The sequence below is a fragment of the Anabas testudineus genome, chromosome 7 (genome assembly GCF_900324465.2).
Source record: "Anabas testudineus chromosome 7, fAnaTes1.2, whole genome shotgun sequence".
In the NCBI taxonomy this organism is placed as follows: Eukaryota; Metazoa; Chordata; class Actinopteri; order Anabantiformes; family Anabantidae; genus Anabas; species Anabas testudineus.
Window position 1 is genome coordinate 11,720,038 of NC_046616.1, and position 22,189 is coordinate 11,742,226.

A 22,189-nucleotide genomic window follows, 5' to 3' on the forward strand; every position below is an offset into this window, starting at 1 on the left:
AGTTGACCTCATCTGGGGACTATTCGTCTCAAAGCATTGTTCCTTTTTTTTCTTTCAGTTGTTGGGTGTATTTGTATTAACCGAACATTTCAGATGCTCCGTGTGTACACGATTTCAATTCACTGACGGCATGACATCCCACTGGTGCAGAGATTACTCAGATTCAGCATAATTTGATCTCTTGTTTTAGCCTCTCACCCCTTCCAGATGTTTAATCCCTGATGAAGTAAACTGTGGGTGTGCATGTAAAGAAGTGACTTTATTATTTAATACATGGCACATGTCACACCATATGATTGCAATGTTCTTTGTACATACAGTAGTTATTGAATAAAACTAAAATGTCTTTGAATATCACAGTGTGCAACCCTCATTTAAACGGCCTCCATTTAAAAATGCAAAAGAACAAAAAGTGTTTGTATCAAAATATACTTAAAGTTCCCAAAGTAAAAATATTGTACATTTTCATATTAATGTATATATTTGCATTATATGCAGTAAATGATTGTTTACATCAGATCAGTACAATATACTTCAGAAATGTAGTGAAGTCTAAAAGTATGTAGTAGAAAACAGAAATAGAAAATGGAATATGTCAAAATTGTGCTTGATACTTAATAGACTAAATAATAAAAGGCCCAAATAAACCCTGTTTTATTGATGTTTGTTGTTTCTGATTTGTGTAAATATGAAATGAAATGTTTACATTGTGACATATGATTCTTGTGATTTCATGTAAAGTTATATATAAGATGAACTACATGATCACATGGCAGGTGAAAACATTAAAACATATTTAGCTTTAGCAATTTGTTTTTGGCTTTTCTTTGTTAGTTAATTTTAGCCGAAATAATGAGTAACAAGTCCTGGCGTGTAGAATAATGTGCGGAGCCAATTGATTATAAAGCCTATCACTAAAGTAACCTTTCGTAGCATTTTCGTAGTTAATAGTATTAAAATTGGGTCTTTCCACCAAAGTATAACCAAAAGTGATACAATTTTTTTTTTTTTTGCTTTAAAATAAGTTATAGTTGAAGTTAAACGATAGTATTGCTCAACCTACCTTGACAAGTATTGACAGGTAATTATCATGAGTGCAGCCTTTTCAGACATTAGCCAATCAGAAAAGCAGATGGGTGGAGCTTGTGCAAAGAGCAGCCAATCCACGCGCCCCTTCTTTGCATTGAGCACCACAACCCGCAGACACATTCCTCCTGATCGCCACAGTTTGTCATGTTGACTGAGGAGCTGCAGCGCGAATAACTGTTGTCTGACAGGTTGGATCATTTATAAAATTAGTAAAGGAGATAGTCGGAGCTTTTGGGGCGCTCTGTGCATTCAAAGCCCGACTAGTCGCTGTCAGGAGGACTACTGTTGTGTTGATGTCATCCACGGCAGAGCTGTAGCGACCTTCAATTTCTAGGCAAGACTGGGATAAACAAAGACTCGTTCTGCTGTGTTTTTTCCTTTCTGTCTTTTATTTTTGTTGCCGGTGACACTAGCAACGAGGATGGGACTTTTTCTACCATGTGTCCTGCTGCTATCTGTTTCCACGCTCGCGGTCGGCTTTGATTTGAATCTTGGACCCAAACCCGTCGGACAGTCGGCTTTTGTGAAGCGGTTCAACCTCGAAGAGAAAGCTGCGAACATCATAAAGAGGTCTCTGCCGGCATGGCTGGCTCCATCACGAAATCACCAGATGAAACGAAGGAGCGCCGATCAGGGCGACTCCTGCAAGGCTGTGGAAGGACAGGTCACCAAGTTAGCAGACAACACCCATCGTGTAAGTTACCAGCTGAGGTCCTGTTACACCGACAAATAGGTGCACAGGGAAGATGCTGCGCAGGTGCTAAGCAGGTGCACCGACAGGCCTAATGAGCTATATACAGTGTAGTGAGAAAGCCGATGGGCTGGCAGCTCTGGAGCAATTAAAACCCCATCGTTCAACTCTGTTATCCTCAAAATATCGTGTCCACAAAATGATCACAGTGATGTTTTATTTAATATCTGGTGCAGTGAGGTAGAGAAGCTGTAACTACGCCCTCATGCTTCAGGACTCGCAGCAGGGCTGCACTGAAGCTCTCCTGGACCGGTTTTTACCTCTCAAATCCTCTATTAATGGACGTGACCCACATCTTACAGTCCTCTGCAGCTGCATTGTGTATTTGAGGGTACCACTTTTCTCGCCTGTCTAAGATCTGCTTGAATGTTGACAGGGACATCGGCCCAGGGGACCCATGTGACTGGCTGTGTGGTAGTTATTTTGTAATTAAAAGCTGTTTGTGTCGTGGTGAAAGGAATTAACAAGCAGCCAGTCTGTTAGCAAACAGAGACTACAGCATTTTATTTTTAGTTGCACTTCTCTCCCGCAGAAGAGAGGAAACTACATTTGGTTTCACCAGATGTGTGATGTATTTCCACTAGATTTAGTAGGAAAAGCATCACATTTAATGCATCTTAAAATATCCACACAATTATGCAATGGTCTCCTCAAAACACAAAGGCGGCTGAGTCCTGTGCTGCCTATTTGCCTAGCTCCTCACTGCCTTGTGATCCACTTTGCATTGCAGTTGTGGTATAATTGGCCCCGGTCATATAAACTCTGCAGATTTTCTTAAGGCCCTAAACAGTTTGTCCTCACACCCTCTATAGGATTGAGGATTCAAGACTCAAGCACAGGCCACTGCGCTCTGTCTGACAGCGAAAGCAAAAGTATTTTTGTTAGAGTGACACTGCTAAATTGACTTGATGTGCACAAAATGATTATCAGAGTGAACATCTAGTTCTTGACCTCAGATGTAATATCGCATTGGTTAGTTGCTCAGGAGTCTTTGCTAATAGCAGCTGTCTTAAAGTCTTGTGTTGACTGAAATGCTTCTGTACTGATGCTTCACTTTTTACATTATGTCATGGTTTGTGGAAACACGGCACCGTCAAAGCGAAAATACTACATTCAGAAATTTTATGACCAGTTAGTTCCCGTCTAGTCTGAAAGGGCTGTCACTCTCATAATGTAGCATCCACCATCAATGCAGATATTTAGATTTAAATGTTTATTATAACATTTTACATGTATGAATATGACTTCCTATTTTTCTCAGTACACCTTCAATGACCTGAGTGGTTCAGTGTCGCTGGCCTGGGTGGGAGATGGCACAGGGGTAAGTGTTACGTTGTTCTACTGCATCTATCATGCAGTATCTTATGCAGCATTTTTCCGTGACATGAGTAGAACAAACCCGGCTGGATTACTCAGAGGAATGTTTGAAAACACCAGTGCAAAAAAAATTACACAATTCCCTCATGTCAGGATTTCGTGCACATTAATAAACGATCAATGCTTCACTTTCCTCAAGCTGAACCTTGTTTTTTGGCAGGTCATCATGGCTTTGACAACTTTTCAAGTGCCCTTCTTCATGTTGAAATTTGGACAGTCTAAACTCTATCGAAGGTAAGCCTTGTGACTTCCTGTGTTCAAATGTATTTTGTATTTGTTTTGCATTTAATTTGGCTGCAACCTTGTTGTTTGCCAGTGAGAACTACGGGAAGTCATTCGAGGATGTGACCGACCTCATCAACAACACCTTCATCAGGTCAGAATATGGCTTCGCTATCGGCCCTGAGAACTCTGGAAAAGTGAGTCGTGCCCTGACCCAGTCTTCAACGCGCACACTTCATTTTGTCATCAAGTGTCTTTAGAAAGGTAGCACTATTATATACACTGTTATTGAATAGTGAACTCTGTGTTCTAGGTGATCCTGACAGGTGAAGTGTCAGGAGGTCAGGGTTCCCGTATTTTTGTCTCTGTTGACTTTGGAAAAAGTTTCACCCACAAAGACCTGCCCTTCACCCCCTTGATGCAGATCACATACAACCCTGAGGATTCCAACGTGCTGGTTGTGCTCAGCAACAGTGTAAGTAATGAATGTTGAAGGGCTATAAGTTACTTGGGAAGTAAGCCGTTGGGAGCGAATAACTCTAGCTCTTGATTTTGCTATCCCAGATTAGTAGTCTGTCATCAATTTAAGATGCTGTGAGTGACCTTTATTCGTGGCCTGTTGTAAAACACTTAAGCAAACACCATCGACCCACTTCCTCATGGCATAGCAAGACTCCTGTTGGTCAATCATTTTTTACAAGTTTGCACATAGATGTGTTAACATTGCTGCGGTGTTGGGTAGCTCTGTTGTACTAACTTCTGTATGACATGTGTCAACAGCGGTGACATTTCAGATAAACTGTGAGCTTATCACTTAAGAAATCTGTTTTTCCACCCTCAGTATGAATTATGGCTATCAGAAGACTTTGGCACCAGCTGGAAACGGATCCACAGCATGGTGTGTCTGGTGAAATGGTAAGTGATGAAACAAACAGATAATATTAGCCCCTTTGTCAGGTGTTTGGTGAGTAAACACCAGTATTCATTATCTCCCAAAACAACTAGTATATCTGTCTAAGTGAAGTATTTCTGTGGAGGAGTCTTATTAGTTTGGCCTGTAGCAGAGATTTCAAGAACAGATAGTTAGTCAGTTGTCATGTAATTTAGTTTAAGTTTCTACAACCATTTAATTATTAAATTGATGAAGCTTCTAAGGAAGAAGGTGGCCTTCCTCCACAAATTGCTGTACTTTAGTGAAAAGCAGACATAATCAGCTGGACACAAGCACGCTTTCTGTTTTTCTTTTACTGTTGTTGCACCTTTGCAACAGGACTGCAGCCAACAGGCCAGACCCTCCCTGCACTCATGTTTTGGAGGCACTTCCTCCTATGTATTGTTCTAGGTACATATTGCCTAGTAACCTTGGCAGCTTTGAATAAGGTTTTAGTTTCAGTTCAAAGGCTGAGTGTTTGAGCTTCACTGTCTGAGAAAACTGTATACGCAAAGCAGTCTTCTTGAAACATGACCTTTTATTGCTATCCTAAAATATGCCCAAAAGAAAATGGGTCATTCAACTAGGGCAGAAGTTTTCTGAAGTCAGAACACAACACTCACAACAGAGTGCATATTTAGGAAGGGCATGACTGTATGCTGTTTGATAAGCCATTTCATGTGATGCTTACTTTCACAATAAGGCAAACAGTATTATGAGGATAGATGGAAAAATGCATAAATGATCCTCTGTGAGGTTTTCTTGCTTGATGCAATACTAATGCTCAGAATTTGCTGCTGTTGCTTTTTGAGATGTAAGCACAATCAGACATGTCACATCTTTAAGTAGTGTACATATATGTTGTACACTGCTGGACTAGACTTTGTGATCTTAAATGTGTTTGTGTCTTATCTAAAATTTTGTTTCTGGCCTCTCTGCTGCCAGGGGAAGGAAAAACACCATCTTCTTTACAACCAGCCTTAATGGATCTTGCAGTAAGTGATCATGAGGCCTCATCTCAGACCTGCTTTGACCTCACTTATTTATGTCTAGATATGTCTAGATAGGTTTGTTGTATTAAAATTTCCAAATTGTATATATTTTTTTTAGGTGACAGGGGAATGCTGGACCTGAGGAGGACGACAGACTATGGTAAAACCATCAAGACTGTCGCCACCAAGATCTACTCTTTTGGCCTTGGTGGACGTTTCCTCTTTGCCTCTGTAATGACCGGAAAGGTTAGTATACAGTACATCCAGTACAGTAGAACCATATTTTGATTGACTATTGTACTTTGGTGTTTGTAGGAATCAGTTGGTCGACTTGATTTGAAATTATTAAACCATAAGTATTATAAAAATGTTTTTTACACTTTTCCATATGTCCATGCTTGGTTTAGAAGAGAAATCATCGGTCAGTACAGGGAAATAGATTATTGTAATAGTCACAGCTGAAAGGGAACTGAAAGTGTGTATTTACTTCCAGATTTCTTTCTCAGAAATTACCATATTTGCAGACTTCTAAACTCAAAATACAGACATTAATTCTTTACATATAACAGTTTACATACTTATTATTATTATTATTATTATTATTATTATTATTATTATTATTATTATTATTATTATTATCTGGGCCTAATGAGATTTTCCTGTTCCTCATCCATGCTCTGTCTTTGTCTTTCCCCCTCTTTCTATTGTACCCTGTTTTGTGCAGGGCACGCTGAGGATGATCCATGTGTCAGTGGACCAGGGTAATACGTGGAACATGGCCCAGCTGCCACCTGTTGGCCACGAGCAGTTCTACTCTATCCTGGCAGCGAACGATGACATGGTTTTCATGCATGTTGACGAGCCAGGAGGTCAGTCTATAAGGGATTACATTTGTAAATTCCATCACAGGTTTACACTTCTGAGTTGTGAAGCCTGATGTGTATAATGTGTACATAGACACATTTTTGATGATTTAATCAACATAGGTTTGTCTAACAGGAGGCATTTTGAAAAGTCATAATACAAAAGGCTTAGGTGTTGCTAATAACATGACTCCGACTCTGTTATATGGAAATGTCTCAGTTGCAATAGTACGATTGTGAACCAGTACATTTGGAAGTTGAAGAAGCTAAATGGAATTCAGTTTTTAACTTAAAATAACTCAAATGAAAATTTCTATTTGGACATTTGGTCTGAAACATTATTTTCATGGTTTTAGTCAAGTCAATTATTTCCAGATTTTTGGAACGATCTAGAAAGTCGACTGAAAGCCAAGCTTTGTCATCCAACATTTGTAACAGCCTTTTGGCTGAAAGCGTATAGCTGCAAAATCTCTTGGAAAGCCTTCTCAGAAGAGTGTCAGCTGTTAATAATGGCATACCAGTCTGTGGTTTTGAAATGGTTTGTTCAGCTGTCACATATCGGTTTAATTGTGTCCACATACATCTGGCCATGTATTGAACATAAAGCATGTAAATCCTGAAAGACTACATCTGCATGTTGTTGATGGTACATGCAAATTTGTGTTTTTTCCTCTTTCCACAGACACAGGATTTGGTACTATTTATGTATCAGATGACCGAGGTACTGTGTACTCCAAGTCACTGGAGCGCCATCTTTACACCACCACGGGGGGTGATACAGACTTCACCAATGTCACCTCCCTACGGGGAGTTTTCATCACCAGTGTCCTGGCTGAAGGTAGCTCTACTCATGTGCTCATGCTTGGATAAAAGAATAGCAACAAAAGCTTGTACTCAGATTCCCCTAGAAACACTCACACACATATGACTTCTCTATTTCATTCCAGAGGCAGGGTGTTAGGTAAATATTTAATTAGCTGTTCAGTGTTAGATGTGCTGCCTGTCTGAGGCTGCTGGCTGACATTTGAGTAGGAATATCTCACAAAACCAGCCAAAACTTAACTACATTATATCATGTGTGCTTCTCTTTGTATTTTTTGTTTTTCTCTTTATATAGTCTTTTTTTCTTACGTTTGCTATTCTACATGACCATTCTTTCATTGCACAATTATTACCAGAGCATTAATAGTCTGACCCTTGCATTGCTTAATTGCAGTCTAGGGCAGGATAAACTTAAGGTTTGTTTGCAGGCATTATGTCAGTATTAATTATCAGCTAAGTGTTTAAAAGTTGCTGTGAATGTCGCTGTCTTTATGATCCAGATAGCTCTGTGCAGTCAGTGATCTCCTTTGATCAGGGAGGTGAATGGGTTCCCTTGAGGAAACCTGCCAACAGCAAATGTGATGCTACAGCCAAGGACCCAGACAAGGTAAATAAGGAGAGGAAACCGGTGCGTCTGGATAGAAAACAAAGATTGATCCATGATGAAAACTATGTGCGTTTGGAAGTTATAGCGCCAGATTGCCTTTTATTTAATGATATATATAATGAACTGAGTTTAGGATTGCAGGGATGTGATCTTGGTCTATCTCCACTTACCTCATGGCTGTTGTACTATAAATATATTTACATACAAAATGCTGCTTGTGTTCATTCCTACAGTGCAGTCTCCACATCCACGCAGCATACAGTACTTCCATGAGTCTGAACGTCCCCATGCTGCCTCTGACTGAACCAAACGCTGTGGGCCTCATCTTAGCTCATGGTAATTCTTAAGTCTTGTTGGAGATAATCTGGACATTATTCACGCATTTGGATAAATAATTTTTTTTTATTGCTAATTGACTATTTCTGCATTTTTCATCAGGGAGTGTTGGTGATGCTATCTCAGTCATGAAGCCTGATGTTTATGTGTCTGACGATGGTGGGTACACGTGGATAAAAGCCCTTAGTGGACCCCATCACTATGCTATTCTGGACTCAGGAGGGCTCCTAGTGGCTGTACAGAGCAGCCCCAATGAACTTGTCAACCAGATCAAGTGAGTTACCACTGATGGAAAGGAGGGAGTTTGACCTGTATGAACTGATGCAAGGATATTAGTCTGATTCCTCTATGGGTCCTCTGACTTAAAAATAAACCCACTATGATAGTAGCAGTGAAGCAGCTAAATTGAGTCCTCAATCAGTCAAAATGTCTGCTGTGAAAAAAAAACCCAATAAGTTCTCCACAATAACAGCAAAGACAAAGAAAAACTGTTTCCAGAGTCTTAAGTGAAATAATCCAGTCCACAACATGAAACCCCCACCGGGCTCTATACAATAGGAATAAGGAAGTACATTCTTCTATGCCCAAACAGGTATTCTACCGATGAAGGACAGTGCTGGGGTGTGTACAACTTCACTGATGATCCCATCTACTTTACTGGGCTGGCATCAGAGCCAGGAGCTCGCTCCATGAATCTCAGTATCTGGGGCTACAGGGACTCCTTTGTCAGCCAGAACTGGATCTCCTTCACCATTGACTTCAGGGATCTTCTCACCAAAAGCTGTGAGTAAAAAGATAAAAATACATGTTGTTGTCACTATTTATTGTGTTTTGTTTGAGATTATAAATTAACTGAACCCCAAAATATTTTTTTAAGGTAGCGACAATGATTATGTGTCGTGGTTGGCCCATTCTGATGACATCAGCGACCCCAACGATGGTTGCATTCTAGGCTACAAAGAGAAGTTCCTGCGTCTCAAAAAAGACTCTATTTGCTGGAACGGATGGGATCACCAGGTCAGCACTGTGCCAACCCCCTGTCCTTGCACCCTGGACGACTTCCTGTGGTAAGATTTTGTCTCTTGATTTTTTTTATCTCAAAAACTCACTGTCATTAGATTAGATGCTATTAGATAATGTTAGATGTAAATTTACATTTGTTGGGTGATAACCTCTCCTAATATTCTATTCTAAATGGAGACTATGGACCCTATGATCAGAGACGAGATATCTTACTGAAGTAGAAGTACTGCTAGTTGTCTTTCAAATGCTCTAGTTAATAAATTAGGATTGAAAATTGCTGTAACTAATTCACTTTGATTCAAAAGTGATAATATGAAAAAAATCTAATTAACTTTAATAGATTAATCTTGGAACATCAAATACAGGAGCTTGACAAAGAGTCCTAATGCCAAACTTAAACTACTGATTTTCATTTTTATTTAAATTACCTGTGGCTTCAAAAAAAAAAAAGAAAAGAAACTAGAACTGAATCAAAAAACGGTTTAACTACTTCACATTAATGTTGTTAATGTTTCTCTTCTACCTTTGCCTGATGCAGTGACTTTGGATACTACCGTCAGGAGAATAGCTCAGAGTGTGTCGAGCAGCCGGATCTGAAAGGCAAAGTACTCGAGTTCTGTCTGCAGGGCAGAGAGGAGCAGCTGCAGACTAGCGGGTAAGATTTGGACTTCAGTGTCTGAGAAAAACAGACACTTTGAGTAGTGTAGTGCAGCATATTGTAAAATATATTTGCTATCACCAAATGTTTTGGTTGAGAGAGTGACTCAGTGTGTTTGTCAGTGTCAGGTGAAAGGAATGTGGAAGTAACTGCAGATGAGGGTGAGAGTGAGTCTTGTGTTTTCATTGAGGACAATTGCAAAGGAATTTGTGGTGAATAGTGTCTCAGTACCCACACACTGACTTGAAATGACATATAACAGAAAATAAAGAATTGTTATGCAGTCGGTTAAGAATTCAGTTGTCGTGCATTGTAGGTAGGTTAGATTGTTGTATTTAAAAGAGCCAGTGATTTAAAATCTGTTAACAAATTCAGTCCCTTCTAAGTAAATCTGAATCAGACTCTGCTGATCAGTCAACTACTCTGCACAGTCAATAAAGTGATTATAAAATCACCACCATGTTCTTGGTGCACAGCTATCGGAAAATCCCTGGAGACAAATGTGAGGGAGGAAAGATGCCTGCGCGTCAAGAGATCGACCTCAGTAAGAGGTGTGTCAGCGACCTGGTGGGCCCAGAACTTCTGGTCAGTACACTGCTCACTAAAACATCTTGACATCTTTAAATGTTGTGAATATTAATAGAAAATCTGTTCCTGCACTGCTTTTTTTTTTTTCTACTGTTTTTTTTCTCCTGTTACTTTACAGACAGACACTCGTTCTTCCAAAACTGTATTTATTGTGATCGCAGTCTTGGTCGTCATGCTGCTGAGCACTGCGGCAGGATTTGTCTTTGTCAAGAAATACGTTTGTGGTGGCAGGTTAGTATATATTTTACATTTACATTTAGTCATTCGCTTATTCAAAGCGACTTACAAATGAGGTGCAAGGCTACTGTGTAAGTACTGCTGTCCACTTATATTTCTGCTCAAATTTATTTTATAGTGAAATTATAAAAAAACCCTTTCCCTGTCTTGAGCAGTACAGGATACAAAACTGCATCGAGACTGAAAGCGATTTTCTTGTTTTTGCTATTAAGTAACCTGACAGTGTTGTCAATATGCCCTGCAGGTTCTTGGTTCACAGGTACTCTGTGCTGCAGCAACATGTTGAGGAGAATGGTGCAGAGGGGATGGATGACCCGCTCGAGACTGACCATGCACAAAATGGCAAGATAGAATTTCACGACGACTCAGATGAGGTAAAATCGATATTTTGTTTTATCTAAAACACATTGGAAAGAAACATGGGTAGAGAAAGGGGACATTGTGTTAACCAGAGTGTTTTTTGATGGTTTATTACTATGAAGTCATGACTTGAACATGAATTGGCTAAGTCATTTAGAAACTGAGAGAGGAGCGTATGTGTAAACATACCCACAGTAGTTCTTGTTAGTTCACCTGAGATGATTCTGGCGTCATCAGCATGCTATTTTCTTCTCTCCTCTCTTGCACAGGACCTGCTTGAATAGCAGGCACAACCAGCCTTGCAACTGAGCAGCAGGTTTCCAGTCGACCCCATGGCCAGCTGTTGCTCTTGTTACTCTTTCCTCTCCAGCTACTTCTTCCTTTAACTTTCTAGTGCGAACTTTGGCCTCAGCTACCAGACAAAGAGTCTGTGTCCCTCTGCTGTCATCTATGAAGTAAAATGAATGTACGGTGGCTTCCTGGGTCTGATCCACATATGAGAGGAACGAAGAAATCTTATAGTGTTGTGCTACAGTTATTGGTTCTGTTAATCAAGTTTGAATCTCCGAGTTATTTATTTGAGTTAATGAAGAACTGATGCAGTGATTGGTACTGCTGACAGAGTACTAGATTTTGAAGCAAAGCTAGTAAATCCACCATCATTACATTACGGGTCCTGCCTCTCCCATCTTGTGGGAGTGCTCTTGGAAATACTTCTGACTTCCATTGAAGATCTGTTTTTTTTTTTTTTTTTTTTTTTCTCCTCTTGAAATTGTACATAAACCTGTTTTTCTTTTTCCGTTTTGGACATGTTAATAATATGAAAGGTGTTAAAAAGGTTTCTTTTGGTTGATGGTTAATAACACTCCCAAAAAATACTTTAGTCTTAATCACTATTTTATAAGAAGTATTTATTTGTCAAAATGTGTGTCCCTGTCAGCCAAAACTACATCAACTTTAGGTTTTCTGCCTTCTTACTTGGCACTGATTTGTGAACCCCCCTATGTTGTCATCAGTACGTGGAATACAAGCCTACAATAATTTTGGTACTAGAAATAAGAAGCAAAAAGTTCCATTTGCAGTAGGTTGATGGCTGCAATGTGTGCAATAATCCTATTGGTACAATAATGAAAAATAAGTTACTCCATTTCATGAAAGGAGGTGTGAAGCACACTACACATCAGTGTATAGAGGTAAAATGTGTCTGTTTCAAGACAGGATTTGTTTAAAATTTAACATGTGCAGTTTCAACAAGTAAACAAGGTCATTTGTAGTTGAACAGTTTTCCTAAATGTGCACTGGCAAACTTTTGGACTTGTAACAAACGACAAACTGAGAAATAATTATATTTTGATAGTAAATACCTACGAATATTTTTTACAGCACATTCAGCTAATCAAAGACATCTGTGCAATTTGGTGAGAGAAACACAGGAGCAAATATTGTGAAGCACTGTTAACGCTGTAGCCTGTTACAAGAGTTAACAGATAGATTGTTGGTTTTAGAAGCTGCAACACTGTGTGACACTGATCACTTTTTGTTTGTGGTATTTGTATCTGAGGTGAAGAAAATTTAAAAAACACTGGGGTGGATGAAAGTTTTTCATCTGCATCTTTTGTAGTAAACTGCTGATTTTTTTTCTCTTTTTAATCATTGGGATATTGTTTGAAGTGATGTTTTTGAAGCTAACCTAGATTGTTTAACATTTGTTAAACATGGTTTGTCTGTCTTGTCCCACATACACCAGTCAGCCACAATATTAAATTCATCTGTTGGTTTTGTTGTTGTGGTGGACAGCGGTCAACATAGGAAATATTTAATACCGGCCATGATCGACACTCGTCAGAAGTGCATGCTCTTCATAATGGTCTGTGTAGCTGCAGACCTGTCAGAGTACCTAGATGCTTTTAATATTGTGTCTGATCAGTGGAGGTTTTATTTATTTGTGACTAGCAGGTTCAGAGTGCATTAAATATGTGATTGGACATGATTATACAAGTGCCTGGTGTGAAGATTATGATGCTAGGCCCTCTGTGTATGGCCAGCATCCATTTACTGATAATGATTTATAACAGTTTCAGCCAATACGTCAGTGACACCCCTAAGTTGCACTTGTTGCCTAAAATGAATCAGCAGTAAAATTCTGTTTCCTGTACGCTCATTTGGACCTGCATGTAATGATATTTAAATGTCCACAGTATAGAGGAAATAGCCTGCAGTAGCCTTGTCATTCTGTCTTTCATGTTTTAGTATGGCACTGAATTCTGGCTGCGACAACAGAAAAGAATCAGATAAAACACAGTGTGTATGCAGGGTTATTCTGTAGCAGCTTTACACTGGAAAATTCTTACTTAAATACAGCTTTTTGCATTAAGCGAGGATAACTTGTTTCTTACACTTTAAAACTGCTGTATAAACTAATAAGTCATCATAATAGTTCTGTAAATATACAAGGTTACATCTTTGTATTGGCTGTTTCTCTCTTCCGTATATATGAGGCAATTTTCTTTGGGTTTGCCAATAAATTTGTGTTCCTCTATTTTTGTTTCCCACCTCTTCTTTTTCCACCAACAGCAAAATAAAAACATGTACAAAGAAAAATTTGTCCTGAGCTATGGAAATCTTATCTTGTTATTTTTGTCACAACCTGTCAGTTGATGACATCAGTCACCATAAAGGGTTATGGTTGTAGGATGGCTTCAATTATTCATCAAGTACAAGCATTATTTTACAAAAACAAAAACAAAATGAAATGATTTTATTTGTTCAGCATATACTCTCATTATTCTGCTTGTAAAGTGACTGAACAGATAAAGCGTACTACTCTCAACATGCACATCATGTGTTTTGCCTGCAGTTCAACACATATTCCTCAGATTCTATACAAAAAGTTTCCCTCTGCATCAAAGAAATCTTTCCCAACTTGCACCACAGGACACGGCTTTTCCATATCCAAAAACTCCTCAAGTTCTTCTTCTGTCAGCACTTGTCCGTCCCAGCTGTCCTCATCCTCTTCGCTCTCCTCTGCAAGACTTGTTTTACCAGTGATGTCGTCTATTGTTGATGGCTTCACTGCAGCATCTTCACGAATACCAGCTGTGAACTTGGTGGGCAGAACTGTAATAGGAGCAGAACTCATGGCCATGGATCCAGAGCTTTTGGGCTGAATCATCAGAGTCTGACCAGCCATAGGGACCAAACCACCTTCTCCATTCCCAGATAAGAGTGTGGCTGGTTTGTGGCTCCCTGGCAGCTTCAGTCTGTCCTGCTGTGTCTCTGCACCTGAAGGCAATGTCTGCTGAGTCAGTGTAGCCATTACTTTAGCATCCTGCTTGGTCTTTCTTTCAGGAGCGGGGACAAACTTGCTCCTGAGAACTCTCAGGATCACATCAGGGGTGACAGAGAAGCCCTCAGCCAGACGCTCTACCGTCCACTCCTCTGGTTGCTCTTGCTTCAGATATCTGAAAATGGAGTTTATTTAAGCAAATGATACTTTTTTTTTTTTTCAGTTGAGCGACTCAGTGAAATAACAGAGCTCCTCACCTGATCTGCTCAATAGCGTCCCAGGTCAGCTTCCTCTGTGGAGCTCCTGGTGGAGCCATCTGCCTCCTCATTATGTGATATTTCACCGTCCTCTCCCTCTTCCTTCCTTCACTGTAATAAGTACATTTACTCAACTTCCACAGTGAAATGTGAAATGAGTTTACAGTAAATATTTTCTAACATGTTAAATGTTTTTTCTGACTGATGTGTAACTTCCAGCACTGACTTTGTTATTGTTACAAACTAACTGATACGCTTCTGAATGGAGTAGGTAAAATTCATGTTGAGTGATTTTTCCCAATCAAATTCTCAGGAATGTTTTCTACTCAAATCTGCTGAAAGTTACCAAGGCTGCTTTCTCTTACTTAACCAAGGCCTGGATCTTGTCCTCTACGTCCTCTAAATCCTCCAGTCCAGGTTCTTCATCCCACTTGTCATCGCTGTATCTTGGACCTGTGTTTGACGCCCTGTCTCTGTGCATACGGTTGAGTCCCTGCCATGCTCTGCTCGCATCTCTGCTGGAAAATCGACAGTTGTTGGTAGAAAGTGACGGAGCCGCCGACAGAGCATCAAGTCTGGAGAGGAGTGAGAGGAGCCGCAGAGGTCGAGCCATACTCAGACAAAGTATGTGCTCCTTTTCTCACCGAGTGCAGTTCACACAGTGTGACACGGTAACAAGCCTGTTGAAATAATAGTGGACGGTGATGTAATCAATTAGTGATGTTTTATCACTGGAGAAATTTAATTTCCTCGCCTCTGATTCAAAACAAATCATTAAAACTAGCTACAACCATTAGTACTACAGCGAAGTGCGTGAAACTCACATGGACGTACTTCCGCAAACATGACTCTCAAAACTGCTCAAAGCCGGCGTTAGCGCCACCTACAGGAATGGAGGTGGAATGACTGTACTGCAGCGTATTTATTTTCTGTATATGGAACATTTATTGTTTACATTCAGTTATATAAAAAGTATAAAAGGAGAAAAGAAACACAAAGAAGAAAATGGCACAAACCATAATCCAATACAGGTTTTGTCATTCGTAATTATTCCAGCTTTAATAGACATCAGATTCAATGGGTGCAGCAATATTAAACAGAAAATATACATTTACAGTGGAAAAAGTATTAAAAAAACAAGGTGCACGCACAGTCATGATGCTGATGTATGTTGCCCTCTTAGAGTAACACTCTCTTTATTTCCTTTTATTTTTCTTGTGTAAATGCAAAGAAGACACGGTGTCTTGGGGAGTGTGGTTTTGGGAATGATCTCCTATCTTTCTTCAGATGCGCAGTAGTGATGCTGTAGCATACTATTACAAGCTGCCAAATACAGTGGAGTGAAATAAAATGGAAACACAGCAAAGTATTAATACTTAATGAAATAAACGTGGCACCTGTGGTCATGTTAACAAGTAGGCCACACGTTTCAATAAATGAAACAGGTGAACCGCGGCGACCCCTGTCGGTCACCCGGGGCTCTGCGGCCTCCCTCCCCGCTCCGTCCCTGCGCTGCGTCACGCAGCTGCGCACCTCCTCCCGGGCGCCGTTGTTTCATTTGCGCCATTTTGTCCGCTCACTTTGTTGATTGGGCTTCGGCGAGCTGTACTAGAGCCAATCAGAGGGAAACCGGACAGCGAAGACACGGTAAGGGAGACCCGATTGAAGGCATTGGTAGCTGTCAGCACGGATTGGTTTGTCATGGACCAACCAAATTACTAACGCTTGTAAATGTGAAAAAACTCAAATGGTAGTTTGATTTCGACCGCTGCGTCCCAGGCTGCTCGGGCTACTAATAACTTCACGTCCCCCGATGTCGGCTCCTGTGAGGAAACGTGATCTCTGGTGGTCGACAAACCTGAGCTAACGTTAGCTAGGCAGCTAAAATACTGAAAGTCAAACAAAGGGACGGTTGATGTTGGCAACCCTCACCCATCCGAAGTCGCTGTCTAGCAAACGATCCCCAGCTGCAATAAAGACAAGACATGCGAACATGGAGCCTGGCTTCAGCAGTTCTCTGTTAGCACCAAGTCCCTTTGGTTGTAACGTTAACCTTTCTAGAATTTACCACGCTTTTAAGCTAGCTAGCCGACGTTAGCTTGGTTAGCCATCACACAAATATATGTAACGCTAAACCAAGCGACACCCAGCTGCTGACCTGTTATTATGTATGACATAATTTAATGTTCGTTTATCACATTTAAATGTTCTGAAAGATGTTTGACAAATCACACCATCATTTGGCAATACTCAAAAAAGGCCGCAGCCGTGCCCCTGTTTAGCTAAAGGCTGTCAAACACTGAGTTGGCTTGATAATGAGTGGAAACACAAACCAATCTTAATTTCCTGCATAGCCTAAAAGGTTCTGGCCTTCAAATAAAATACACAGCTCAAAGTATATTAGTTGCAGACCATGTAACGTTAACTTTGAAAGCTAATGTGTGTATGTGGTTTTCTTTAGTTTCAACAGAGGATTGAAACAGAAATAAGCTATGGAGCAGTACACCACTGCCACCACAACTACTGGGGAGCAGATAGTTGTGCAGACCGCCAATGGACAGATTCAACAGCAGGTGAGCTCATAATTTACTCAGGAAAATGTGGTTTTGATAAGGAAAAGTTTGCCCTTCCACTATTAATTAACCCTTTTGTTGTGAGATCACAGGTAACCTACACCCTGAGTCAAAGCGATCCCACTGATTTCAGATCTAATCAAATTTCCCGATAATAACTATTTTTATTTCTGAGACTGTATTGTTCCACCTTACCTGCAGACACAGGGCACAGTGACGGCTGTGCAGCTGCAAACAGAGGCGCCAGTGGTGACGGCCTCAGGCCAGCAGGTGCAGACACTCCAGGTAGTGGTGTCACCGCCGCCCTGTGTCAGTGTCACAACAGTGCTACAGCCTATGATACAGCCTGTATTTGCATGCTGCGACTGGGGCTGTTTTTCGTGACTCGTCTCTGTGCTGTTTGGTTCATCTCTCTGCCCTCAGCATGTCGTGTAGCTGCCTGAACTGCATGTTCCTCAGCACAGTGTGTTTTGTGTCAGCCTCAGGTTTTTTGCTAGAGTTCTTATAGGTGTAAAAATGTATTGTTTGTCTCAGTTGTGTTTGTTTCTTGCTTTTAAAAAAGCAAGTTTTAACAAAAAGCAATGAGACTTGAGTCAACTGGATGTTTTTCACAGAAGAATTTTCTTGGGTGGAGCACGGACTGGCACAAATCCATTCATCAAGAGCTGTCACTTCTCATCATATCACACTTCTTTTTTTTAACACTTATGCAAAATGGCATTGGGTTGCTTCCCTCTGGCATTTTTCCTATGGCACAACTGGTGCCACAGACTCAGTTGTCCATTGTGGTCATTCATTCATTTATGGATGCTAGTAGCAAATTCATTTGATGGCAGGGTTTTGTCTAATGGTTTTAGGAGAACCAATTTAAAATGAACTTATTTAGCATTTCATTTGTTTACTATGAAACCAGTTGGTTTCATGTTTGTGCATCCCAAAACTGTGATATGCTGGTGTATCGCTTGCAGTCTTTTAAGTTAAACATAAGTCTTATTGATCCAAGAAGGCCTGTTAGTGCTGTTATATCAGCTTTGTGTATCTCTTTCTAGGTTCAGGGTCAGCCTCTGATGGTCCAGGTGAGCGGTGGGCAGCTCATCACATCATCCGGACAACCAATCATGGTGCAGGCTATGTCAGGGGGTCAGGGTCAAACCATAATGCAGGTCCCTGTATCTGGAGCTCAGGGACTACAGCAGGTATGATCTGTGGTAAAAACGATTCCTGTACTGTGACACTGCTCTTTATATTTTTTCTTTATCACTTCCTAGACATGTTGCTCTTGGCAAATGCTTTTACTTTCATATTTTCATAATGGTAAATTTGTTGCCATGTTTTAAATGCAAGGCAGATTTTATTTTAGCATGATTTCCTGTCTGATTTGTGTATTTCATAAATATATTCACCTCTTAGTTTATTTTTTATTTTGCCTTCACTGGAGCAATGTGAATTAACTGAGTGTCTGTTCAGTGGATCAAGACAAACCTATTGGTGTTAATTTGTCTGTATATAGATTCAGCTGGTGCAGCCAGGTCAGATCCAGTTGCAAGGTGGTCAAACTCTTCAGCTGCAAGGCCAGCAGGGTCAGCCCCAGCAGATCATCATTCAGCAGCCCCAGACAGCCATCACTGCTGGACAGAACCAGGTTTTAAATTCTGACCACTAGAGCAGCAAACCCATTAAACCAATCTATTGTTACTATGATTTCTGAATGTCTTCTTTCCTTGCTTTTGGCCCCACAGGGGCAGCAGATTAGCGTGCAGGGCCAACAGGTGGCACAGACAGCTGATGGACAGACCATTGTCTACCAGCCTGTCAATGCAGATGGTACAGTCCTGCAGCAAGGTAAACTTGATTTTCTCCTTCTTTTTGTGTTTGCCTTGTGTTTTGAAGACTTTAAAAACAGGAGCACAGTTGAGCTGTCTTTCTGAGTGAGAACTGTGATGATAATCCTTTGGCAGGAATGATCACGATTCCAGCTGCCAGCTTGGCCGGTGCACAGATTGTACAAGCAGGGAGTGCCAACACCAATACCACTAACAGCGGCCAAGGCACTGTGACCGTCACCCTGCCTGTCTCTGGCAATATGGTTAATGCAGGTGGAATGGTCATGGTAAGACCCTGTGCAGAGGTACCCAGCATCTTATTACCTTTTTTTTTTTTTAATCTAGACTCTCACAAGGGTGTGCGGTGTGGTGGAGGTCACAGAACTTTTAAATGTTTTTTTAATTCCATTTATTGTTATCAAATTATAGCTTTGGTGCAATTTGCAACGTTTTTTCCTCTATACAGTATGAAACTGTTGAAATTTAGTGTAGTGATGAAATTCTATAAGGTGATAAACTAATGATTTGATGATAATTATTTCTATAAATTGGGATATTATATTAAAGCTGTATTCTGATATATTGCATAACAGTATTAAATGAAGGCATAGTGGTTAATGTGTTACTAATTTACACTGTAACTGTCTGTTCTGTTCTTGTCTGTTTTATGCCACCCACAACAGAGGTTCTAAGCACTACGTGCCTGTTTACGTCTCTCTTTCTATCAGATGGTGCCTGGAGGTGGAGGAGTTCCCACAATGCAGCGTATCCCCCTACCAGGAGCTGAGATGCTGGAGGAAGAGCCTCTGTATGTCAATGCCAAACAATACCACCGCATCCTGAAACGAAGACAGGCCAGGGCCAAACTGGAGGCTGAGGGCAAGATTCCCAAAGAACGGAGGGTACGGCGTGTTTGTCATAGTGTATCTCACAGTTCTAGAATTTAACTGTACATGTACACTAGGGGGTCAGTCATCAGAAGAATTGTTAATACAATCCCTACACATTACAAGAGGGGATTAGATTTATTGTTTATAATAGTAAATGTTCCCATAGTGTCAAAAAATAAACTTTTGCCTATTTCAAGTCAGATAACAAAATGCAAATGAAATATAACTCAGTGACTAGTGATAGTAGAATTTAGAACTTATGTTACTTGAAACTGGGTGAATCCAGAGGTGCTGGCATATTCATAACTATACATTTACTTTCTCTCTGGCAGAAATACCTACACGAGTCTCGCCACCGTCACGCAATGCAGCGCAAGCGGGGAGATGGAGGACGATTTTATTCACTCAAGGAAAAAGAGGAAATCGCTTTGGCCCTGTCACAGGTGAGAAGCTGTGTACTAAAAACATGATCTGTACATCATTGAAATTTAAAATTTTCAAAACAGCACTTTGAGCTGCTTTCTTTAGAAGTTTTTTTTTTTTTTTTGTAGTGTGTGTGTGTGTGTGTGTGTGTGTGTGTGTGTGTGTGTGTGTGTGTGAATTAGTTGTTACCTTGTTGGAAGAGTTGATGTTACTTAAGAAAAGGAACATCTCCTGGTGACCTCACTAATCCTTTGTCCCCCCCCTCTTGGGCAGCAACACCAGGACGTAGGCCAGGGAGCTGATGAGACAGTAGCTCAAATGATCCGAGTCTCGTAGCACTGTCACCAACTTCATCCCTTCTGACTGTGAACTCAACCCTGCTTGAGACGCTTCATCACAGCTAAACCATCTGCTGCACCTTATTTTCCCACTTTTCCCACTCATGCCCCACTGTCATAAACCAAACCACAGCTCCGCCACTGGGTTTCTTCTGTTATCTCTCTGTTCCTACGCTGACCTTCCTGGGATCTGACTTCGTGGCTGCTGAGACTGTGGACTGTTCTGGTCTTCTGTGAACTGGACAATGCTTCCATGCTCAGCTTTAATGGTTGAGCACTTTGGACTAGCTTATTAGTTTCATAGGGATTTGTTTGAAAAACTATGAAACATGACGTTATAGGTAACCAGGGCCATTCACACAGAGGAAAGTTCGACCTGTTAAGCCCTGACTTGTTAAAAATATGAAAATTTGTCATCAGTGAATACTTGTTGCTTTATTTTTATTTCATTTTTTGTAAATGGTACAGATTTTTTTTTTCTTCAAAGGCCCTCAAGTGTTGTTAATGTGATGCCCCTTTATTTTGACATTTCACTTTTCTTCTACCCTTGTACTGTGGTGAATGGACTCAGCATCTCAAGTCCAGCCTACATTCACTGAGCAAAAACTGAAATGTGATAATGAAGCTATTGTACAGAAATACTTTTCTTCTCTAGTGTGTATTGGATGTACTTAATGAAATGCCCAATTCTGTTATGCATTTTATACAATTTGTAGTTAGAGCTAGTGTTTGTAAGAAAATAGTTCAATGTTGCATCACATTACACATGTATTCCTACTTCATTGATCAGTCTATATAAGTGTTTTGGTTTCTTCTAGATAATAGATTTTTAATCAAAAAGATGTGTCGAGTGAATGCATACCAACATCTAGTTGCCGGTTGTGTAATGTGCTATAAACAATGATAAAGATAAACATAATGTACACTAAGTTTCCATAATTTTGATCACAGCAGGTCTTTTTTAAGGCTTTGAAAGATCTCCGTCATTTTTTATACTTCTTTTTTTACCCATAAAAAGAAATCCAGCGATGTCACTTTTTGATAACAAAAAAGGGTAGACATTGAATTAATGTAATATACGCCAATTAAATTTTATTAAATTACTTGAGGTTATTGATGTTTACTTGTTTTCTCTCCGTTTTGGTTGGTATAGACTGCCATCTTTACATTGTTTATCCAATTGTTTATTGCTTCTCCTCATGGGAGCTCAATCGATCATATCATTACAAACTATTAACTTTGGTGTTGTGTAAAAATGTCAGTAATCGTGGCATGACATTGACAAGTGACATTAATCTCTATCTTAATTGTTAAAATTGTTCAAATCATGAATATTATATGAAGCCTTTTGAGCCTCCAGATCAAGGCTGCAACAAATACTTTTTTCCATTTTAGATGAATTTGCTAATATTTATTCAAATACATTTTTTGTAGGTCTTGTACATTTCAAATGACCTTGCTAGGTCAGCCATAAACTAGCAAGTGCTTATCTTATACTGACTGGGTCATATTATGTTAGTAGGGAAAAGGACAATCCATGTATTAATACTAATAATAGTATTATAATAGATTAAATGCTGGTCATGCAACAATTTTAACAATTTCTATTATTTAATCGCAATAAATGACTGTGAGCAAATCTTAAATAGTTTAACATGACCGAAGTTAGTTATATAAGTGTAATGCCTACGTATTATTGTGTAATTGTAAATGAGAGTTGAACTTGAACAGTGGAGGAGTTAT

General features: G+C 40.0%; 3 protein-coding genes across 6 annotated transcripts; 2 read left to right on the forward strand and 1 right to left on the reverse strand.

The window, feature by feature from the left end:
* Window positions 1–1,200: 1,200 nt before the first annotated feature.
* sort1b (sortilin 1b) lies at window positions 1,201–13,395 on the forward strand. The gene is made up of 20 exons (XM_026367727.1): window positions 1,201–1,783; window positions 3,102–3,161; window positions 3,378–3,451; window positions 3,534–3,636; window positions 3,753–3,914; window positions 4,281–4,354; window positions 5,316–5,365; window positions 5,481–5,608; window positions 6,087–6,231; window positions 6,908–7,063; window positions 7,548–7,654; window positions 7,888–7,990; window positions 8,093–8,264; window positions 8,583–8,773; window positions 8,868–9,057; window positions 9,552–9,668; window positions 10,148–10,256; window positions 10,378–10,490; window positions 10,741–10,870; window positions 11,126–13,395. Exons 1-20 carry the CDS (start codon window positions 1,511–1,513, stop codon window positions 11,138–11,140), a joined length of 2,472 nt encoding a protein of 823 aa, XP_026223512.1. The 5' UTR covers window positions 1,201–1,510; the 3' UTR covers window positions 11,141–13,395.
* On the reverse strand, window positions 11,608–15,250 carry ngrn (neugrin, neurite outgrowth associated). The gene is made up of 4 exons (XM_026367728.1): window positions 15,224–15,250; window positions 14,765–15,079; window positions 14,400–14,510; window positions 11,608–14,317 (listed from the first exon to the last, which is right to left on the reverse strand). The coding sequence occupies exons 2-4, from the start codon at window positions 15,010–15,012 to the stop codon at window positions 13,729–13,731; spliced, it is 948 nt and encodes a 315-aa protein (XP_026223513.1). The 5' UTR covers window positions 15,013–15,079; window positions 15,224–15,250; the 3' UTR covers window positions 11,608–13,728.
* Window positions 15,251–15,899: 649 nt separating this feature from the next.
* nfyal (nuclear transcription factor Y, alpha, like) lies at window positions 15,900–21,559 on the forward strand. 4 transcript variants are annotated; one of them, XM_026368807.1, is made up of 10 exons: window positions 15,900–16,046; window positions 16,861–16,972; window positions 17,174–17,260; window positions 18,022–18,168; window positions 18,483–18,614; window positions 18,712–18,814; window positions 18,931–19,100; window positions 19,524–19,697; window positions 20,018–20,128; window positions 20,382–21,559. In XM_026368807.1, exons 2-10 carry the CDS (start codon window positions 16,892–16,894, stop codon window positions 20,442–20,444), a joined length of 1,068 nt encoding a protein of 355 aa, XP_026224592.1. In that variant the 5' UTR covers window positions 15,900–16,046; window positions 16,861–16,891; the 3' UTR covers window positions 20,445–21,559. The 4 variants fall into 4 exon arrangements, with proteins under 4 accessions (XP_026224592.1, XP_026224593.1, XP_026224594.1 ...); XM_026368808.1 differs by having other exon boundaries at window positions 17,174–17,257; XM_026368809.1 differs by lacking the exon at window positions 17,174–17,260.
* The last annotated feature ends 630 nt before the right edge of the window (window positions 21,560–22,189 follow it).